Consider the following 19,603-nt stretch of genomic DNA (forward strand, 5'->3'; position numbering starts at 1 on the left):
TGTTTTACCACAGATTAATCACACTACTAATTTTGACCGCAGATGATCCTTTTTAGCTGACAGCGGATGGTTACGTTAAAGGTAGCTGTTGGAGTTTGAGCAATAAACAAAACTACATGCATTAAAGTAAAGCATTTAATAAATGTTTACATATGCCGTAGGTCATTTTTTCCCCATTTTAACTTATGTAAATAATTAATTGATTAGAAAAAGCACGATGAGCGTGTGCAGTTGATCTAAATTTTTGAAGACGTCCTCATAACATTAAATGTTGAAAAATTTTACATAACAGGTGTGCTTCAAATTTAGCGGGCAAAATATGTTGGGGAAAAAAAGCCTTTTTAAGTCAGTGATTAATCATGATTAATCAAAATTCTAAGATGCGAGTACTCTGATTAAAAAATTTAATCTTTTGACAGATCTACAAAAAAAAACAATATATTTTCAAATTTATGGCTCATAAACACTTTTTTTTCACTTGTACCTAATGCCAATTTAGTGTTCGCACCAAAATATCTCCAAAACCTCATTTTACATTCAACTTGGATAAAAAATCAACACTTCTTGAGCTATAATGATAATAATAATAATAATAATAAAGGGTGAAAAGCTTGGATTTTGAATCCATCTTGGAATTTTGCATGGCCAGCAATATTTTAGAAAAGACTGGGATTTGAGTATATTTATTAAAATCATTTAAAACAATTATCTTTTCCACTAGATGGGCACTTTGAGAGTCTTCAATTGACAGCATACATGTTTGTGTGAGTGGAACCGTAATTATGAAGAGAAAGGAAATAAAGATTTACAGAAGTACAAAAAAAACAAACCAAGTTTTTACAAAAATTCAAAAACTATAGACAAAAGTAGTTATATTTGGCTTTTTTTTTTTTTTTTTTTTTGCAATGATACTCATTTATTTTAAAAATGCATGCACTTACAGGAGATCAAATATCAAACTTTTCCCTTATGAGCATCAAGCTGAAAAAAAAATAAATTACAATGTAGAATGTCAATTAAATACAATTAAACTGGCTTCAGAATATTTAAATTATGATCAAATGAGCCTTTATCTGCTTTATTTTTCTTTTGTAACATTTTCAAAATAAATTCCTTTCTGTACAGTATTGAAACACAAAAAAAAATAAATAAGGTGCAGATTCATATTTTCACATTAATCACATTGATTGGTCAGTCTCATCTCAAGGGGTAAAAGAATAAAGTAGCTCCTTTGATTTTTGGAAGGATTGTCCGTGCGGATTTTTTTTTTTCCCATTTGAGTTTGTTGTAGGATGTAGTTGTAAGGTCCATCTTCCGCATCTATGCGATGTAGGTGTACATATTACGGTCCTCTGGAGTCCTTGCCAAGTATTCCCTCTCTATAAGTCCCTCGATGCGCTTTTTGATGACCACGGGGCTGGGGAGGAAGCGTGCCTGCAGCTGCTGAGTCACCTGCGAACATTCAAATCACACAGCATGTCAAAGAGTGGCAATTTGAGGCGTCGACGCGAGGAGAAGGAAATATTCACCTCGGCCACCAGGACGTTGTGCTGGATCTTCTTCCTGGTCTTCATGATGCGCACTATGGCTGCCTCGATCATCACCTTCCTGTCGTCGTCCACTTTCTGCTGCGTCTCTTTCCTCTCCAGGTCGTTCTCCCCTTGTTTCGCAGCGACTGGGGAAAACACAGGGTACAAGTTGACGTTCAATCTTGAGGAACAATTTCTTGGAGATGGAAAAAGTGAATTGTTTCAAGTCAGATTTGCATTATAACTTGAACCTTAAACTAAAATACAATTTAAAATATGCAATTAATCATCACGTGACACAAGTAGGCACATGCATGGTACTATTTTTTTTTTTTTAATGGCCTATCCATACAAATATTTCCTGTAATTGTGGCTTCACTTCAGGATAAATCCCCTGGACACAAATGAATTAAAAATTCAGCTAATAAATGCAATATTGAACTCATTCACTGCCACTGACGGTTAAAGATGTCAAAGATAAATTTTAACTACACTGGCACTTAACTCATTCACTCCCAAAAACGTGTAAAAACGTTTTTAATACTTTGTCATTCACTCCCAAAAACGTGTTTACACGTTTTTTGTTTTGTTTTTTTGTTTTATGCGAGAGGTTCATGTCAGCATCTGACATGGAGAGGTGGCTTAATGCAATTGTAGTAAACACAGCCATCACGTGGCAGCAGAGTATAGGAGATCAGCCAGGGCCGTGTTGCAACCAGCTCTGTCAGTGTTTTCACCAGGAATGTGAATATTGATGAAACTTAGCTATATTCTAATGCTAATGGCTGCAAAATGGAAACTGATACAAATATACGTTTTTTTTCCTGATGAAAGAAACGACTCTAATCTTTCTTTTTGTAGGTTCCATGTTTTTATAGCAATAGAACACAATGTTCTGTGGGCCTTGCAAAATCTGTCAAAAGGGAGTTTCTTCAATGCAAATGGCTGGGAGTCAATGAGTTAATGAGTTTAAAGTAAATGCATACATTAAACAATTAAAGTAGCACTAAGAAACTTTTTAACCTGAGTAAAATATTTTCATAATGCTGCGTTCTCACCAAAAGCGGCCATTTTATTTTATTTTTTAATGAATGAGGCTGTTTTGGGCCTCGTTCTCATGAAAGCCCGTTTCAGTATATCTGCACGAGTTTCTTGCCGTTTAGGCCGTTCGTCCACACCACGGCGGCTCGGTTTCAGAGCTTGAAAACGATCACTTTTGAAACCGGGCTCCAGAGTGGAAAGAACTAGGCACCAGAGGGTGCTAGAACTGCACAAATGGAACTGATGTGTTCCTTTTAAATATTGTGAACATGACGACGACGATATTGTGGCAGTTTTAATATCACGTTATCACGATATTGCCCGTATCGTTACATCCCTACCGGTAACGGCCCATGACTACTCGGTAGCGTCATAAATCGAGGGCCACTCCGATTTATTTCTACCTCCCCGCATCCCACCCTAAAATGGTTCTCCGAGGGGTCCGGACCAACCAGTTGAGAATCGCTGCTATAAATAGCGCACGGGGCTGCGTCTGTGTCCTGTCATGCACGCACCTGTCTGTATTTTGACTCTGTGTACTTTGGCAGTAAACTGGTCATTGACTGTAAACAAATGTCCGTTTTCAATCTCCTTGGACTTTGGCTCTTTGGTGAGAACTCGCTGCGTGGGCTTCCCGCAGGCCAAAGACTGCAACGCTCGCACGAGCTCCCATCTGGGAATATCTGTCTCATGATGGATCTCCTTTGAAAAAGAAAATGCATTGCATCAAACATGACTCGATAGAAAGTGTTGATCAAAGGTAAAAGGGTGACGCCTTCGCTGCAGCAAACCTCAAACGTGTAACATTCGCTGTGGTTGAAGAGCATGAGGATGGTCATCTGGAAGGTGGACACCTGCAGAATGGTCTTGCGGGAGTTGGCGCCGCTCGCTTGGGCGCCTCCCATGCCCGCGTCGGAACCGTCGTCCTGGGCACAAGACTTGAGCCGTTTTCATCCGACCTTCCTACGAAACGTTCTCTAACAAGCTGAAAAGTTGCATTTTTGGACACTCACTCTTTTCAATGTGCCGTAGAAAGTTGCAATTAGGTCTGCTCCACCCATGTGATGCTGTAGCGTGAGCTGTCTACCGCTGTGCTTGGCCAGGTAAAACCTGGCAAAGAGATGCCACTAAAAAAAAAATGTACTGACTGAAATCGGGTAACACGTCAGTTCAACAAGTATTATACCTCCTGAACACCTCAAAAGCGTGCTGAGGGGAAACGGGGATGGTGCATGTGGGCGTCGTCGACTGTGTTGGCCAGTAACCGGTCGTGAGGACTCGGACAGTCAGGTCCACGCCACATAGAGAAGCCTAAAGGGGCCGAGATTGGACACATTTATTAACTCATTTGCTCCCAATGACGTGTAAATACGTTTAAAAAAAAAAAATGTTTTAAGTGTCCCAAAGACGTATTTATACGTTTTTTTTTGTTTGTTTTTTTAATGCTAGAGCATACAGAAGGCTTTGATGCAGCCTCTCAACTGCAAAGAACGGTTACAGAAATGGTAGTTATTACACAAACGGCCAGCAGGTGGCAGCAGAGCAAAGGAGATCAACCAGGGCCATCTAGAAAAAAAGCTCAATTATTGTGAATTTTAAATAGATTTGTGAAAACTGATGAAACTTAGCTCCTTTCTAATGCTAATTTGTGCAAAACGGAAACAGATAGAAACATACTTTTTTTTCTGATGAAAGAAGAGACTTTCATCTTTCTTTTGATAGGTTCCATGCTTTGATAGCAATAGAACACAATATTCTGTGGGCCTTGCAAAATCAGTCAAAATGCAGTAAAACAACCGGGAGCGAATGTGACTGCTTCTGTGAAAATGGCTGGGAGTGAATGAGTTAAAGACCCTGTAAAGTAATTTCTGAGTCGACCTATTTTGACTTGGCTAAAATTCCATTTTAGGGTCTTACCGATGTGACGTGTACGTGTCGCCTGAACTCATCCATGGTGGTGTTGGAGATGGTCATATCTCGAAACATCCCCTCCAGTTTTGAGGTGAACTGACAGCCACATTCTGTCTGCGAAGAGCAAAGACGATGATCCCAAAAGACTGGACCAGTGATGTAAAGACAACCGACCTTGTCTTACTTTGAGCTTGGCGATCATGTTCTTCTCCAAATCGTCCGAGACGCTCTTGTTGCTCAGCAGTCTCCGGCCCAGGTGCTGCTTGTAGTACCTTTCAAACACATCCTTCTCTTGCAGGAACCTGAACAGCACCATGGTCCTGTCCAGAATCAACTCCACCTCCTGTTCGGTCAACTTAACAAGGATGCCAAAGAGTTAGAATAACATAACTGCGTTTTGTGGATAAAGGATGTCTAATACTTCTAAGGGCATACCCCTCGGACTCCTTTCTTAAGTTTGTCGTCGATGAAGAGCGAGAGGTATTCCGGTGAGCGGGAGTTGAGATTGAGGAAATACTCAAAGTCTCCGGCTATGGTTTGTTTGAACAGTTTGTCATTGTTGAAAGACTCGTGCAGGAAATGGTCAAATATCATCTTCAGGTTAAGCAGGCCCTGTTAGGGAGGCAACAACGCAACATACTTGAGTTATCATTTCCATTTTCCGATAGTGGTCTTTCTTCAAAAGCATGATCAAAGTCATGTTTTGAATTTGGACATTTCACGCTCGGTTACCGCCATACATTTTCAATGATTGTTTTATGTTGACAGCTTAAAAGTGTTTTTCTTACAAATATTAATTGCAATTGTGACTTCACTACAGTGCTAGCATAGGTTAGTGAGATTACGCTAGTTTTCACTCGATTGGTAAATGGGCTGCTTTTCATATAACGCTTTTAACTACACCAATACGGTACCCAAAGCGCTTTACAATTAACTCATTCACTCCCATCCATTTTCACAGAAACAATCCTGTTCGCTCCTGGCTGTTTTACTGAATTTTTTGCAAGGCCCACAGAATATTGTATTATATTGCTATAAAAGCACGGAACCTATCAAAAGAAAAATTAAAGTCTCTTCTTTCATCAGGAAAAAAAAGTATGTTTCTATCTGTTTCCGTTTTGCAGCAATTAGCATTAGAAGAGAGCTAAGTTTCATCAGTTTTCACAAATCTATTTAAAATTGTAAGTAATTTGCTCCTTTGCTCTGCTGCCACCTGCTGGCCGTTTGTGTAATAACTACCATTTCCCCAACCGTTCTTTGTAGTTGAGAGGCTGCATCAAAGCCTTCTGTATGCTTTAGCAAAAAAAATAAAATAAAAGAAATTAAAAAAAAAAACAAGAAAAAAAAACGTATTTACACGTTATTGGGAGCAAATGAGTTAAAGTCTCACATTCACCCATTCACACACCAGTGGTCGACTGCTGCCATGGTGGGTCAACTGGGAGCAAATCGGGGGTTCAGTGTCTTGCTCAAGGACACTTCGACATGATCACCACCAGGATCAAACCCACAACCTCACAGATGGGAGATGACCACTCTACCACTGAGCCATGCCGCCCCTGCTTTTGCCAATTTTTTTTTGTTTTTAAATTTTTGTTCCAGTTTATGTAGATTGGTTTTGATTAGGGATGGGCGAGTACCGATACCAGGTATCGGTATTGGGCCTATACCAGCCTTTTTTCAAGTACTCGAGCACTCGTGACGCAGACGAGTACAAGCGAGCGATGGCAGAGGGGGAAGACGTTAAGTGAGTCCTCCTTGCCTGTAAGTGGCGCTAGCTTGCAGCAGTTTTTCACCAAAACTTCACCGGTTTGGAAATACTTCAAAATTGTGAATCTTAAACTAAAAGAGTATTTTTGTGTTTTATTTTGAGCGTTAAGACTATTGAAGAGTGACTGTGCTGTTTTTTTTTTGTGTCAAAATTAAAGGAAATATATTTGTTTAAAAATATCTTTTTGTGATTTTTTTTTATTTGTCAAAATGTACTACTGGTATCGACAGTTGGTATCAGTATCGGTGAGTACTGTGGGTCTGAGTATCATTATCGGTATTGGTCTGAAAAAAGTGGTATCGAACATCCCTAGTTTTGATCCTTCAAAAAAAACAAACAAAAAAAACAACGCATGACTCAGCCATTAATTTACCAGAATTACGTTCATCTGTAGCGTTTTGTAAGTTGTATAAAGAGGGTCCAACAGATGCCAAGGCACTTTATTTAACAACTTAAGGCAACAACTCTTGAGGTCTGCTCGGCAAAATTCAGGTAACATCGTAGACATAATAAATAATAATAAATTAACAACAAAAAATGTTTGGAGATGGTCAAAGTAAGAAGGGAGGGTGTCAAAAAACACAGGTGCCATTAAAGGTTATTTTAGTTAACTAAAACCAATGAAATAACTAAAACTAAAATTAAAAAAACAATTTTGTTAACAAAATAAAATAAAAACGAAAATGCTTTTTAAAAGACGAAAACTAACTGAAATTACATTTTATGTTTACAAAACTAACTAAAACTAATTATAATTATAGCAAAAATGTCCTTCGTTTTAGTCTTTGGTAATTAATTTAATTTACCGTAAATGTGATTTTTAGTAGATTAATTTTGATATTATTATTGAATTTTTGAATAATGACGTTTGAAAGTATGGTGTTTTTTTTTTAAATATAGGGCACAAGTAATATACATTTAAAAAAAAATATAATAAAAAAAACTAATACTGAAACTAAAACTAAGCATTTATTAAAGAACTAAAACTAATAAAAACTAACAGAACAACCCTGAAAACTAATTAAAACTACTATTAAAAACAAAACTCAAAACGAAATAAAACATTTCAAAACTATAATAACCGTACTGCCATATTGCAAATAAATTGGTTTATACTGTATCATTTTTCTAAGTATGCAAAAGAACAAATAAATTATTTGTACAACTTTTAGGACTAAACACAATTTCTCTTCATCACATAATGTGGCCCTTGCTTCCCTCTGATTTTCTGTATGTGGCCCTCAAATGAAAAAGTTTGGACACCCCTGCTTTAAGGTAAACATGGATGACGACACGCAAACTGACTGTAAATTATGCTCTTCAAAATGGATGATAAACGATAACAGAGATGGTCCCTCCCCCGACGAGTTTCTCAAATCCCATCTCCTCGGGCTGCCTGGGTAATCCTCCCAGTAACATATGCTTATCTCAAAGATGAAATGGCTTATTAAATCTATTATGATAGTTACTTGGATAGTGTGTGGAAATTCTAGAGCTAATATATGCAAATGTGCGCAACCTCCAGGGACGCACGCAGTTATGATAATGCAGGGAAGCTTCTCCTCATAAAAAGGAACCTGCCCTTCACTTTAAAAAACAGAAGTCAGAGTAAAGAGAAGTGACCGTGTTATAATGTATCGCATCAGTTGTCTTGCCAGTTGTATTTTAGAAATGAAACGTTTCTCAGCAAGTACTCAAATGTAAATACAGAGAGTCCTCGAGTCAAGGCGCACTCGACTTAAGGCGTTTCGACTTTACGACGGTGACGCCCGGTCCGCCATTTTGGCTCCTCGTCCGCCACAGTGTTTTCTCCCCTCGTCCGCTATTTAGCGCTTAACTCAGGGGTGTCCAAACTTTTTCAGTTGAGGGCCACATCGAGAAAATCAGAAGGATGCAAGGGCCACATAATGTTATGAAGAGAAATTGTGTTTAGTCCTAAAAATTGTACAAGTAATGTATTTGTGCTTTTGCATATTTAGAAAAATGCTACAGTAGATAAAGCAATTTATTTGTAATATGGCAGTAGGGTTATTATAGTTTTGGAATTTTTCATTTTAGTTTGTTTTTATTAGTTTTCAGGGTGGTTCTGTTAGTTTTTATTAGTTTTAGTTATTTAATGCTTAGTTTTAGTTTAGTTAGTTTCAGTAGCATTATTGTTATTATTTTTTTTTTAATGTGGATTACTTGTGCGCAATATTTAAAAAAACACCATGGGAGCGACGTGATCTGAAGGTGCTTTTCTATTTCTAACGAAGTACATTTTTGCTATAATTATAGTTTTAGTTAGTTTTGTAAACATAAAATGTAATTTCACTTAGTTTTTGTTTTTAAAAAAGCATTTTCGTTTTCATTTTATTTTGTTAACCAAATTGTTTTTTGAATTTTAATTTTAGCTATTTCATTAGTTTTAGTTAACTAAAATAGCCTTTAATGGCACCAGTTTTTCAATACCCTCCCTTATTACTTTGACCATCTCCAAACATTTTTGTTTTTATTTGATTTGAACTGAGTCAAATGCCATTTATAGCATATGTCGTGGGCCACTGGAAAATGGCCGGCGGGCCGCAAATGGCCCCCGGGCCGTAGTTTGGACACCTCTGCGTTAGCTAGTGCTAGCGCTTGCGCACTTGTTGGGAATATCTTTTTTTCTTTTTCGCCCTCTTTTGTCCACATACTAGCCCTCCCAAGAAGAAAGCTATGCCTTCTCTCAATGTTGGTCCAGCCAAAAGAAAAGCAGTTACCATAGCAACGAAGCTAGACATCATAAAAAGATCGCAGAAAGGAGAGACATCAACAAACATCGGCAAAGACTTGGCCTTCAGTCGGACAGTATCTTTTTTATTTTTTATTGTAATGTATTTTAGATTTATTTACGCAAATTACTTTGATGTAAATATTGAATTTTACTCTGTCTGCCAAACACGTTTAATAGCGATAAGTAAAATCACGATGTATGCCGCCAAAAACGTTAAATGACATCAACTATGTTTTTTTTTTTTTTTAAATCAATGGGAAGTGCAACATTTAAGTGGAGCGCTGACTGGTTAATGAATTTTGGAATCCAAAACACTAACTATGGCCAGCAGATGGCAGCATTGAATCTCTTTTCAAGGGGCTGCCGGTGTACTGAATTACAATGAAACATGACGGAATTTGATGAAATCGGATGAAATCAAACGTTTTCAAGGATGGCGTGAATGATCAAAGCCTTTGTCATATTGAACCTAATTTGCAGAGCGTCACAAAACAAAAATATTTTGTGTCAAACTGACTGTTGTGGAGAAAATGTATCTTCGCAAAAAGCTTGTTTTCTCATCTTTTCAATTTTTGCTCAATGTCATTCAAATGATCTCTTGTCAAATGGTTATTATTACTAACGAACGGAATAAGGTAGAAACATCGTTGTTTTTTTTCTAATGAAAGAATGGAATGCGATCTTTCATTTGGTACCCACATTGCATATGTAGTAAAAGTACACAATATTCTGTTTGCCTTGAAAGATGAGTTAAAATGCTCAAAATTGGCTGGCACTGTTTTGTTTGTTTGTTTGTTTGTTTTTGTTTGTTTTTTGATACTGTATGGCAGCAAGAGTTAATGGTGAAATTCGACTAAAGTCGAAATTCGACTAAAGTCGAAATTCGAGGTACATCGCTAGCATAGGAACGTAACTCCGACATAACTCGAGGACTCCCTGTACTGATTTAATAATAAAAAAAAAAAGCAGTATTGGTGCATCCCTTTATATTTCCCAGTAGTTTGGAATGTGGCGTTTGCTTCCCCAATATGTATACCTGGATATAGTCGACTGGGTTTTTGCCCTCTCCCTCCTCTGACACTAGAGCTCTGCCCTGCTCTCTCAAGTACAAGCTCATACAATCACACATGGTTTTGAGGCCATTCGGCACACGGCTGAACAGCTTGTACATGCACAAAAGGTCTGTGGGCAGAAGTGAGCAGAAAAATAAGTATCATGGATTTTTTTTTATGAAATATTTCCAGGGTTACTCGACCTTCTGTTATGCGATTCTGGAGCATGTGGACCATGCCTGAGTTCTCCATCTCCACTATGGTTTTCATGTGGTTCGTGATCAGCTCCCTTTCCACCACCTTGACGATGGAATCCTCCGTCGACTTGTCCAAACAATGTTTGACGCGCTCGATTTCCTCGTTGATTCTGGCCTCCACCCTCTTAATGTAGATGCTGGTGCTGTTTTCTGCGAGAAACCTTTGGCTTTCCATCTAAGCGGGCCGATATGGGGCGTTACTTTATAGACACCGGGTGCCCTTAAGGGGACACGGGCACCCGGAAGGGACTCACCTGGTAGAATTCAGCTGACATTTCTAAGAACGGACGCTCAAAGTCTTCCTCGTAGACGATCCTGCTGTCCAGGCCGAGGACCATCAGCATCTGGCAGGAGTTTCTGATGGATCCCCTGCAATTAAAATGTGTCCAGTCAATAATAATGCCTCTGGGCAGTACCCTAGATGAGGGCTGGGTTTAAAAAAAAAAATCAAATAACCAATAGGGATGTAACGATATCCAAATATCACAATACGATATTATCATGATATTGTGGGGAGGTTGGCGATATTACAAAAAGGCCACAATATCAAATCAATTTTCCTTTTTGAGCCTGAATCAATTATTTTTACAGACCATTTCCCCATAATTTCATAAGAATTTGAATTTTAAAGGCCACATATTTTTTTTTTGCTGAAAATTTCTGATCACATGAATTGAAAAGTATTTTCTTACATTTATGAAAGAGCTGACTTATTGCACCATTCGGAATCATTTTCATTTATATTTACAATTATTGAATTCGAATTACGAAAATATTTTCATCTCATCCTTGCTGATGTTTGCATAACACTTAGGTGATTATAACACGTGTTGCTTTTATTAATAAACTAAATAATTAACCAATTACTGCCTCCGTAAAATTTTATTTTTAATTTAACGTTTGTGGAGTTTTTATCATGTCCTTGAAGAATGATGTTCCATAAAAAAAAAAAAAAAAAAAAAAACAGTATCGGATTAGGGAAAAATCGTATCAAACTGAACTCTAGCAAATTGATGAAATTAGAATTGAGGTTTTAAAGTCTTCTGTACGAAATAGCACAGACAGCCCGTCTAAGAAAGAAAAAAAATAACATTAAAAAACAATGACCGACACTGGGGGCAAGGTTGACCAAACAAAGCTCCTGTAAGGGGAGCACAGTATGAATTTGGAAAAAATAAAAACTCAGCAAACAGGTCCACATTGGGTCAAGTTGGGTTATTGGAGTTTCAGGCGGGCAACATTACAGCCCAGAGGCACTGAGCAGCAAATAGTTGGGTCGCTGGAGTGCTTGTTCAGTCGTCAATTGTAAAATCATAAAAGTTTACATCTCTAAGAAGAGTTGGATTGAGTTTTGCTGGATACGCAGATTAGCCTAAGCTTCTGATACTGCTAATACTTGATTGCTCGGTATATGAAGTGCTGCCTTCAATGGATTTGATTGTGTTTACGGGAGCTCACTTTTATGCCATCATCGGCTACCTACAGGTGATCCCAAATACTCCTCCATACCTGTCTACAACTTCTCCCCTCCTCTCTCGTTTGATCATGTCCAGTAGCGTCTGCCATAGGTGTTCCCGAATGCAGCTGAAGTGGAGCACCTGGTCTCTGAATACGATGACGCTGAGGTTGTACACGTTCTCCACGCTGTTTTGCTGAACATAAACCCGGTCCTGGAATCACAGAGCACAGCGTATATCGTGCGCTATAAAAACGGGTGGGTCAAAATGAACACAAATTGGGTCAAAAAGGGGCCGACTCAACTTTTTGGGTTATTCAACGAACCAAATAAAGTTGGCTCAAATGAAAAACTCACAAAACAACCCCCAAAAAAACATGGATTCAAGGGAAAACACTTTTTGGATTTAATGACTGCTCGATTAATTTCCGACCCAATTAAACTGGGTTACACAATTAGCACAAAAAATTGGGTCAAATGACTAACCCACAAAAACAACCCAGCCTTTGCGGGTTATTTAATTTGACCCATTTGAATTTATGGTGATATAACCCAAAAGATGGGTCGATTCAGTTTTGACCCAATTCAACTGGGATATTCAATGAACCCCCCAAAAATTGGGTCAAATAAGTAACCCACAAATAACTAAATAAATTGGGTTGCTTTGTGTTTTTTTTTTTTTTTTTTTTTTTTTTTAAACTTAATTTGACCCTTGAGCTTTTTGGGTTAAATATTTCAAAATGGTGGGTTGGTTCATTTTCGACCCAATGCAACTGGCTTATTCAATTCACCCAAAAAATTGGGCCAAATGGATAAAGTAACCCAATTTGTTTGGGTTATTAATTTAATTTGGGTTGAATAACTCAAAAAGTGAGGTTGGTCCATTTTTGACCCAATCTGGGTTATTTTTGACTTTTTTAAAATGCTTGGTCCTTCACAGAAAATCTTAATTTACAATAAAGGTAATTATTTTATTATTATTATTATAATATTTTTTTAACTATATATTTCTTTTTATCTCCAAATAGTTATGGAGATACCACTACAAAAAGAGTTTCAAAATTAAAACCAGATGCTGATTAGGGATAGACCGATTATTGGCTGGATATATTATCAGTGCAAATATTCAGCATTTTGACAAATATCGGCATCGGCCATTTTGAAGAATCATACGGCCGATAATAACTCCATTTCAAAAAGTGTTAACTTCAAAGAACTAATTATTTAAATTTTCAGAGACGCTGCTGAGCCTGGGAACTCTTTGCACCTTCTATTTTTGTTGGAAATTTAAATAAAATTTTAATACTTCAGCTATTTTGTATTTACTGTAAAAGCAACAATAAGGAACTATTTATTTACATTTCTAATTAACTTTTGAAGACATGTGACTGCTTGTAGGAGATCCCTGAACTTTTTGTTATATTTTTGAAAACAAACATGTCTATTGACTAAGATTTTTTTTTTAACTACAATAATTTACAAACCCTAAAAAATCAAACAATTTAAGAGCTGGAGTTTGTATTTTTTTTTCAAATTTAGATGACAATATTTTCCCTTTTAGTGAAAATGAATATCTGCTCCAAATATCGGTTATCGGTGTTCTTAATGACTAATAATCGGTTTCGTTAATAGCCCTGAAAAAAAACAAAAAAACAAAAAAACAAAAAAACATATCGGTCTATCTCTAATGCTGATGTCACACCACTGTTTTTCTTTTCTCATCTTTGCACTGGTTAGCGGGTACTTGGCTGAAAACTTATTTGAGAGTGGCACATCATTGAAGAAAGGTCGAGAACCACTGCTATACTGTATATAGGGATGTAACGATATCCAAATATCACGATACGATATCACGATATGAAGCTCACAATACGATAATCATCACGATATTGTGGGGAGGTTAGTGATATTTAAAAAATGCCACAATATTGTAAAAAAAAAAAAAAAAGAGCTCATATAAAAAAAAAGCACAATACTGCGCTTTTGTACTAATAGTGAGACACTTAGTCGCTAATGCAAGCCCACATTGAGTTCCTCAACGCATTGATTTGCTTCAAAGCATTTTACAATCCCCTTTATCTGACAATTAGTGTATTATTAAACATAGACAGGCCAAAACATATCTAAACCTCACAAAAAAAAATAGCCACCAGAGGGTGCGATAACTGCACAAATGGAAATCAACTTGACTTTTTGAACAGATGTGTAGCTTTTAAATATCGTGAACATGACGACGACGATGATATTGTGGCAGTTTTAATATCACAATATCAAGATATTACCGGTATCGTTACATCCCTACTGTATATAGTCACAGTTAAGCCTAAAATATAACTGTCACACCGACAATTACACAAACACAAGTACATCCAGTTATTCAACACGAGGGATGTAACGATATCCAAACATCACGATACGATATTATCACGATATTGTGGGGGGGTTGGCGATATTTTAAAAAGATCACAATACAGTGGAACCTCTACTTACGAACATCTCTTCATACGAAATTTTCGAGTTACGAAACTCCTCAACGGGAAAATATTGCCTCTTGTTACGAAAGAAATTTCTAGATACGAAAGGTAAAAATACATTACCGAACGCAACATACTTTCGGCTATGGCTATTTCCTACCATAGGTACCTATGAGCGTAAATACTAGATCGGTGTTTGTGCATCGTTCTAGCATCCCATTGGCTAAGAGGAACCTCTACCATAGGTATGAGCGTATACTAGATCGGTGTCTATACAGCGTCCTCATCATTCATCCCGCGGCCCATGAGGTGTTCCGATAGTTTTTCTTAAATGTATGAACTAACGGCCAACGAATTTGTGCAACAATTCAAACAATTGGTGATTGATGAAGGCACAGTAAGTTTTTAATTGCGACGACTCGGGCCTTTTTTTTTTTTTTTTTTTTGAAAAGGATGCCTCGCCATACCGGAAGTTTCAATGAAGTTTCAGAATTTAAAAGAGTTTCAGAGTTTAAAAGAATCGCCCAGAAAAAGTGTTCACCAGTCGGGCGTTTGCTCACTAAGATGATGCTTGCATTGGACATTAACGAAGGATTGTTTTAAAAAAAAATAAATAAATGAAAAAAATAAATAACACTTCTGAGAGAGGAGAACATGACCCAGAGGGCAAAAAACGATGAGGACAGCAGTTAAAAAGGTAAATGACCATCATTTTTATTCTTTACTCTATTCTTTGTTTTTTACATTACGCAGAACTCTCATTTATTGTGCAATAATCTAATCGTAACATGTATTTGTTACATGTATTTGTTACATGTTTTGATGCCTTTTTATGCTTTATAAAACATTTATGTCTGAAATTTGGGAGGCTTGGAACGGATTAGGGCATTTACATGGAAAATGCGTCTCTACTTACAAATTTTTCTACTTAAGAACTTTCTTCCAGAACCAATTAATTTCGTAAGTAGAGGTACCACTGTTTTGTAAAAAAAAAAAAGAGCTCATACTATAAAAAGCACAATATTGTGCTTTTGTACATAACAGCAATGCATATAAACCACCTACATTATTTAATAACAATATTGAGGCACTTACTTGCTAATGCAAGCACACATTGATCGATTCACAAGCAAATTAGGTTCCCCTTCATCTGACAATTAGCATAGATTTTAAACATAGAAGGCCAAAACAGCCCTTATGAAAATTAAATTGCACTAATAAAATAGCCACTAGAGGGTGCTAGAACTGCACAAATGGAAATCAACCTGACTTTTTCAACAGATGTGTTCCTTTTAAATATTGTGAACATGACAACGACGATATTGTGGCAGTTTTAATATCACGATATCACGATATTGCCCTTATCGTTACATCCCTATCCAACACAGTTTCCAGGGGGCTCCTGTTCGACACAAAACAAAACAAAACAAAACACCTCAAGGTTGGCCAAGCTGTAGATACAAACACATAAATCTTTTTGCCAATGTACAAGAAAGAAAGAAAACTTACTCATCAGATAAAAAGCATAATAAAACCGCCACCAAAGTTTGGGGGTGCTTGTGAGTGAGCGAAAATAAAGGAACGTGACATTACATTATGCTGCCTCCCTACCATGTACATGAGGATGTCTCTGATCATGATGGTGGCAGTTTGATGATCATTCCACTCTTGATTTAAGATTTGCAGAAATTTGTTATTTAGACATGTGAGGACATCTTGCCGTACCTGTGAAAGCAATCACGCTGCATTCAGCAACACCGGGGTGACACGTAAATTCACAAGGGTATCATTTACTCTGTAGATGAGATGCTCCGTGACAACGTCCCTCAGACCCGTGTAGAGCTTCTCGCCGTGCTTGTGAAGCACCATGGTGTACGCGTGCCTGTACAGCTCCTCGAACTTCAGCCCACTGTTGCTCTTCACCTGGATCCCCTGGATGGCATTCTTTAGCAGGGCCCAGATGTTCTCCACATATTTATCATCCATTGTCATCTGTAATGGATCAGTGGAAGCAATTGGAATTACGCAAAGGAGGCCATGGCTCAATATGGTTAAAAACCAGCTGCTTTCAGTGTGTGTGTTTCGACGCCCCTAGAGGGCGCCAAAGGGCTTGATGAGGAAGCACCGCAGCTTGAGACAAATGAAGAAAAGAAACCTGTAAAGTGCGGCTATTTTCAAGGTAAAATGGACGTTTTTAAATTCAGTATAAATCTGGTCAATCTGCTAGTTTTCTGCCTTACACACTCACAAATTCATTTTGTTTCTAAAACAAGCACTGTCTACTATTCAAAACACGGGGGAGACCGTGACTTTATGGATTTTGACACACTTGGGCAGTTTTTAAATCATTTCTTAAAATACATGTCTTCTTCATTGCAAGCTTTTTGATTTATTTATTTATTTATTAGCATAGTATGCAGTGTTACATTGGTTTTACTTTTATTGTTCTTAGTATACTGTGTTTTAATTGAATTGTTCAGAATTATTTGTCAAACACATTTCAAAAAATTGCTTTATTATAAAAAATAAATAAATTAATTAAAAAAGTTTTGGATCCACAAGCTTGATTACGCTCAAAGCAGCTCGGTTTCATCTGAACAGGTTGTAATAATTGTTCACCTCTGATTTTTGGCTATTACACTACTGCCAATCCTGCACTGTTTGACTCTTTATTCGAGCTGTCAAACGATTACATTTTTTAATCAGATTAATCACATCGTATAATTTTGATTAATCACGATTAATCACTGACTTAAAAAGGCTTTTTTCTCCCCCAACATATTTTGCCCGCTAAATTTGAAGCGCACCTGTTGTGTGTTAATTTTTTCGACATGTAATGTTATGAGGACGTCTTCAAAAATTTATATCCACTGCACACGCTCATTCTGCTTTTTCTAATCAATTATTTATTTGCAGAATTTACAATGGGAAAAAATTACCTATATGCATATGTAAACATTGATTAAATGCTTTATTTTAATGCATGTAATTATTTTTATTGCTCATAACTCCAACAGCTACCCTTAACGTAACCATCCGGTGTCAGCTAAAAAGGATCATCTGCGGTCAAAATTAATAGTGTGATTAATCTGCGGTAATACAATGATTAATGCGATAATTTTTTGTGATTAATTAATTAGTTAACGCTTTAACTTTGACAGCACTACTATTTATACTATTTTAAAAAAGAACACCTACCAAATGTGCCATATTAGAACATCAATCCAAACATTTTCTATACAGGTTGACTTGTCATGGGTGAGCCGTGGAGCCCACCCCAGCTGTATTTTACTTGAAGAAGCATGTATTTGTTTGGACTGTGAGAGGAAGCCCACTCAAACATGGGCTTAACATGCACGTGTCACACACAGCAAGGCCAGAGGTGAGATTTGAACCCCTAACCTTTGAACTGCGAGGCATGCGTGCAAACCACTGTGTCAACATTCTGATCCACACAAACAATGTATCAAAGTTTCAAACCATTTGACAAAGACCAATTAATGTAAGGACATGATTGAACTGATGCATCAGGCAGAACAATTAACCTGTGTATGCAGGTACCATTACATACAACAGAATAGCTTTGTGTTCAACTAAAGATGATTATTGCCATTATTTCTTTCCACAGACTACTTTTTGTGACATTTATTTGGTGGTGTAAGTCATGTGACATAACATTTTAATAACGCACTGCTTCTCAATTATATTTCGTTATGCCCCTCAGGAATAACAAAATACGGCACACTGGTTGGGCATCAGAATGAAATAAAAATAAAAAATGCACTCAATATGATGGCACCTCCGTTTTAGAAAAAAAACAAAAAACAACAACAACAAAAAAACTCATTCGTATTCTTGTGATATTTCAACTACCAAATTAATTTTCTTGTCTTCTATGTGCTAGTTTTCGTATTGTTTATGGCATATACTGTTACAGTATCCCTACATCTTGATTGCACAGCACTTTTGAAGTTGAAGTTTATTGAACATATGTATATATATATATATATATATATATATATATATATATATATATATATATATATATATATATATATATATATATATATATATATCCATATATATAAAACACAAACAAATAAAGTTAAAAGTAAAATAAAAGAAACATCCAATAAATATCAATTTATATGTTCAAGGGAGTAGGAAGAAGTTGAAAACTTATCCAGTCCTACCCCTTATTCTTCATATCCTATCACTTATTTACAATTGATTACATTTTAATAAAAGAAAATATATAATCCTACTCCTATAGCGTATGCAAATAAAATTAATAGAAATACACAATAGTAATACATCAACACACTTATGTACAAATTTCATTACATTCATTGATACATCAAAGAAAAATAAGTAAATAAATAAATCATTTCTACAGTTTTCTTAACTCATGTCTGATTTAAATAATAATATTGAACTTTGCTTTTACATATTTTTTTTAAATTCAACAAGTGAATTACATCTTTTCAGGTCAGTTCCCAAGTTATTCCACAAATTAACTCCTTTAACGGAAACACACCTTTGCTTAATATTTGTTCTTGTTTTGGGGGTTTTGTACACACTTGTACCCCTTATCTCATAAGGACAGTGTCTAATTTCAAACAACTTTTGAGTACTGTGGCAGAGTAGATTATTGTATACTTTGTACATTATTTGTGCTATTTTAAACTCAACCAAGTCATAAAATTTCATTGTATTTAATTTAATAAACCTTAATAAACTTTTATTGCATCTTAACGCGTTATCCTTGTTTTTCTTGTACTCTTCACGCGCTTGTCATACAAGCCAAATGCAATGTGTTGCCTAGTTTGTCTTGTCAGAGGCGACGACTCACGAATATGGCTGACATGGCGTTGGTCCTGTTGTGGCAGCTTTCGCTTGTCACAATGTCGGTATTGTATTCTTTTTTCACATGCCAGTGGGGAACCTGCTTGCACTGTTGTTGTTTTAAACAGTCAGGGAGCTGGCTGTCACATACTTACAGTGAAGGCGCGTATCTTCATGTTGGCTTCCTTCTTGGGTTGCCCCTTAAGACTGGCTATGATTCCCATGGACAGGTGACGCCCCGAAATAATAAGAGACCGCATGAGATGCGTTTGGGGGCGAGCTTTTGTACAAGGACGCTGGCCGGATATTTCGCCTTTGTTACAAACGACATTATGACGTCACAAGCTAATGTTGTTGAGAAATAATTACGTAACGCTGTGCCTGTTTTTGGGTGGGGGCGATAATTAACTTATGTTGCCGGTCACTAACACGGAAGAATTGTCCTCGAGGTATAGTTTTCAAAACAAAACGGTCACTCGCTGACCCGACAATGACGTAATAGAACATAAGAT

General features: G+C 36.9%; 1 protein-coding gene across 3 annotated transcripts; it reads right to left on the minus strand.

Moving 5' to 3' along the window:
- Window positions 1-815: 815 nt before the first annotated feature.
- On the minus strand, window positions 816-19,575 carry LOC144014772 (cullin-3-B-like). Of its 3 annotated transcripts, none has more exons than XM_077515128.1 (16): window positions 19,099-19,234; window positions 16,041-16,238; window positions 15,858-15,971; window positions 11,826-11,986; window positions 10,571-10,685; window positions 10,263-10,491; window positions 10,044-10,189; window positions 4,917-5,093; window positions 4,666-4,836; window positions 4,488-4,595; window positions 3,757-3,881; window positions 3,584-3,680; window positions 3,362-3,496; window positions 3,086-3,272; window positions 1,530-1,675; window positions 816-1,452 (listed from the first exon to the last, which is right to left on the minus strand). In XM_077515128.1, exons 1-16 carry the CDS (start codon window positions 19,111-19,113, stop codon window positions 1,321-1,323), a joined length of 2,256 nt encoding a protein of 751 aa, XP_077371254.1. In that variant the 5' UTR covers window positions 19,114-19,234; the 3' UTR covers window positions 816-1,320. The 3 variants fall into 3 exon arrangements, with proteins under 3 accessions (XP_077371254.1, XP_077371179.1, XP_077371322.1); XM_077515053.1 differs by lacking the exon at window positions 19,099-19,234 and adding an exon at window positions 19,247-19,574 and having other exon boundaries at window positions 857-1,452; XM_077515196.1 differs by lacking the exons at window positions 15,858-15,971; window positions 19,099-19,234 and adding an exon at window positions 19,247-19,575 and having other exon boundaries at window positions 857-1,452.
- Between the last annotated feature and the right edge of the window lie 28 nt (window positions 19,576-19,603).

The sequence above is a fragment of the Festucalex cinctus genome, chromosome 1 (genome assembly GCF_051991245.1).
Source record: "Festucalex cinctus isolate MCC-2025b chromosome 1, RoL_Fcin_1.0, whole genome shotgun sequence".
Classification (NCBI taxonomy): domain Eukaryota; kingdom Metazoa; phylum Chordata; class Actinopteri; order Syngnathiformes; family Syngnathidae; genus Festucalex; species Festucalex cinctus.

Bases quoted from the DNA above. Each gene is read 5' to 3' on its own strand.
- LOC144014772 (XM_077515053.1), bottom strand. From the start codon at position 19,351: ATGCGGTCTCTTATTATTTCGGGGCGTCACCTGTCCATGGGAATCATA. The intron at 10,686-11,825 runs GTATGGAGGAGT...TTTTAATTGCAG, and splicing joins AGGGGAGAAGTTGTAGACAG to GGGATCCATCAGAAACTCCT. The intron at 10,492-10,570 runs GTGAGTCCCTTC...CGGCCCGCTTAG, and splicing joins TGTCAGCTGAATTCTACCAG to ATGGAAAGCCAAAGGTTTCT.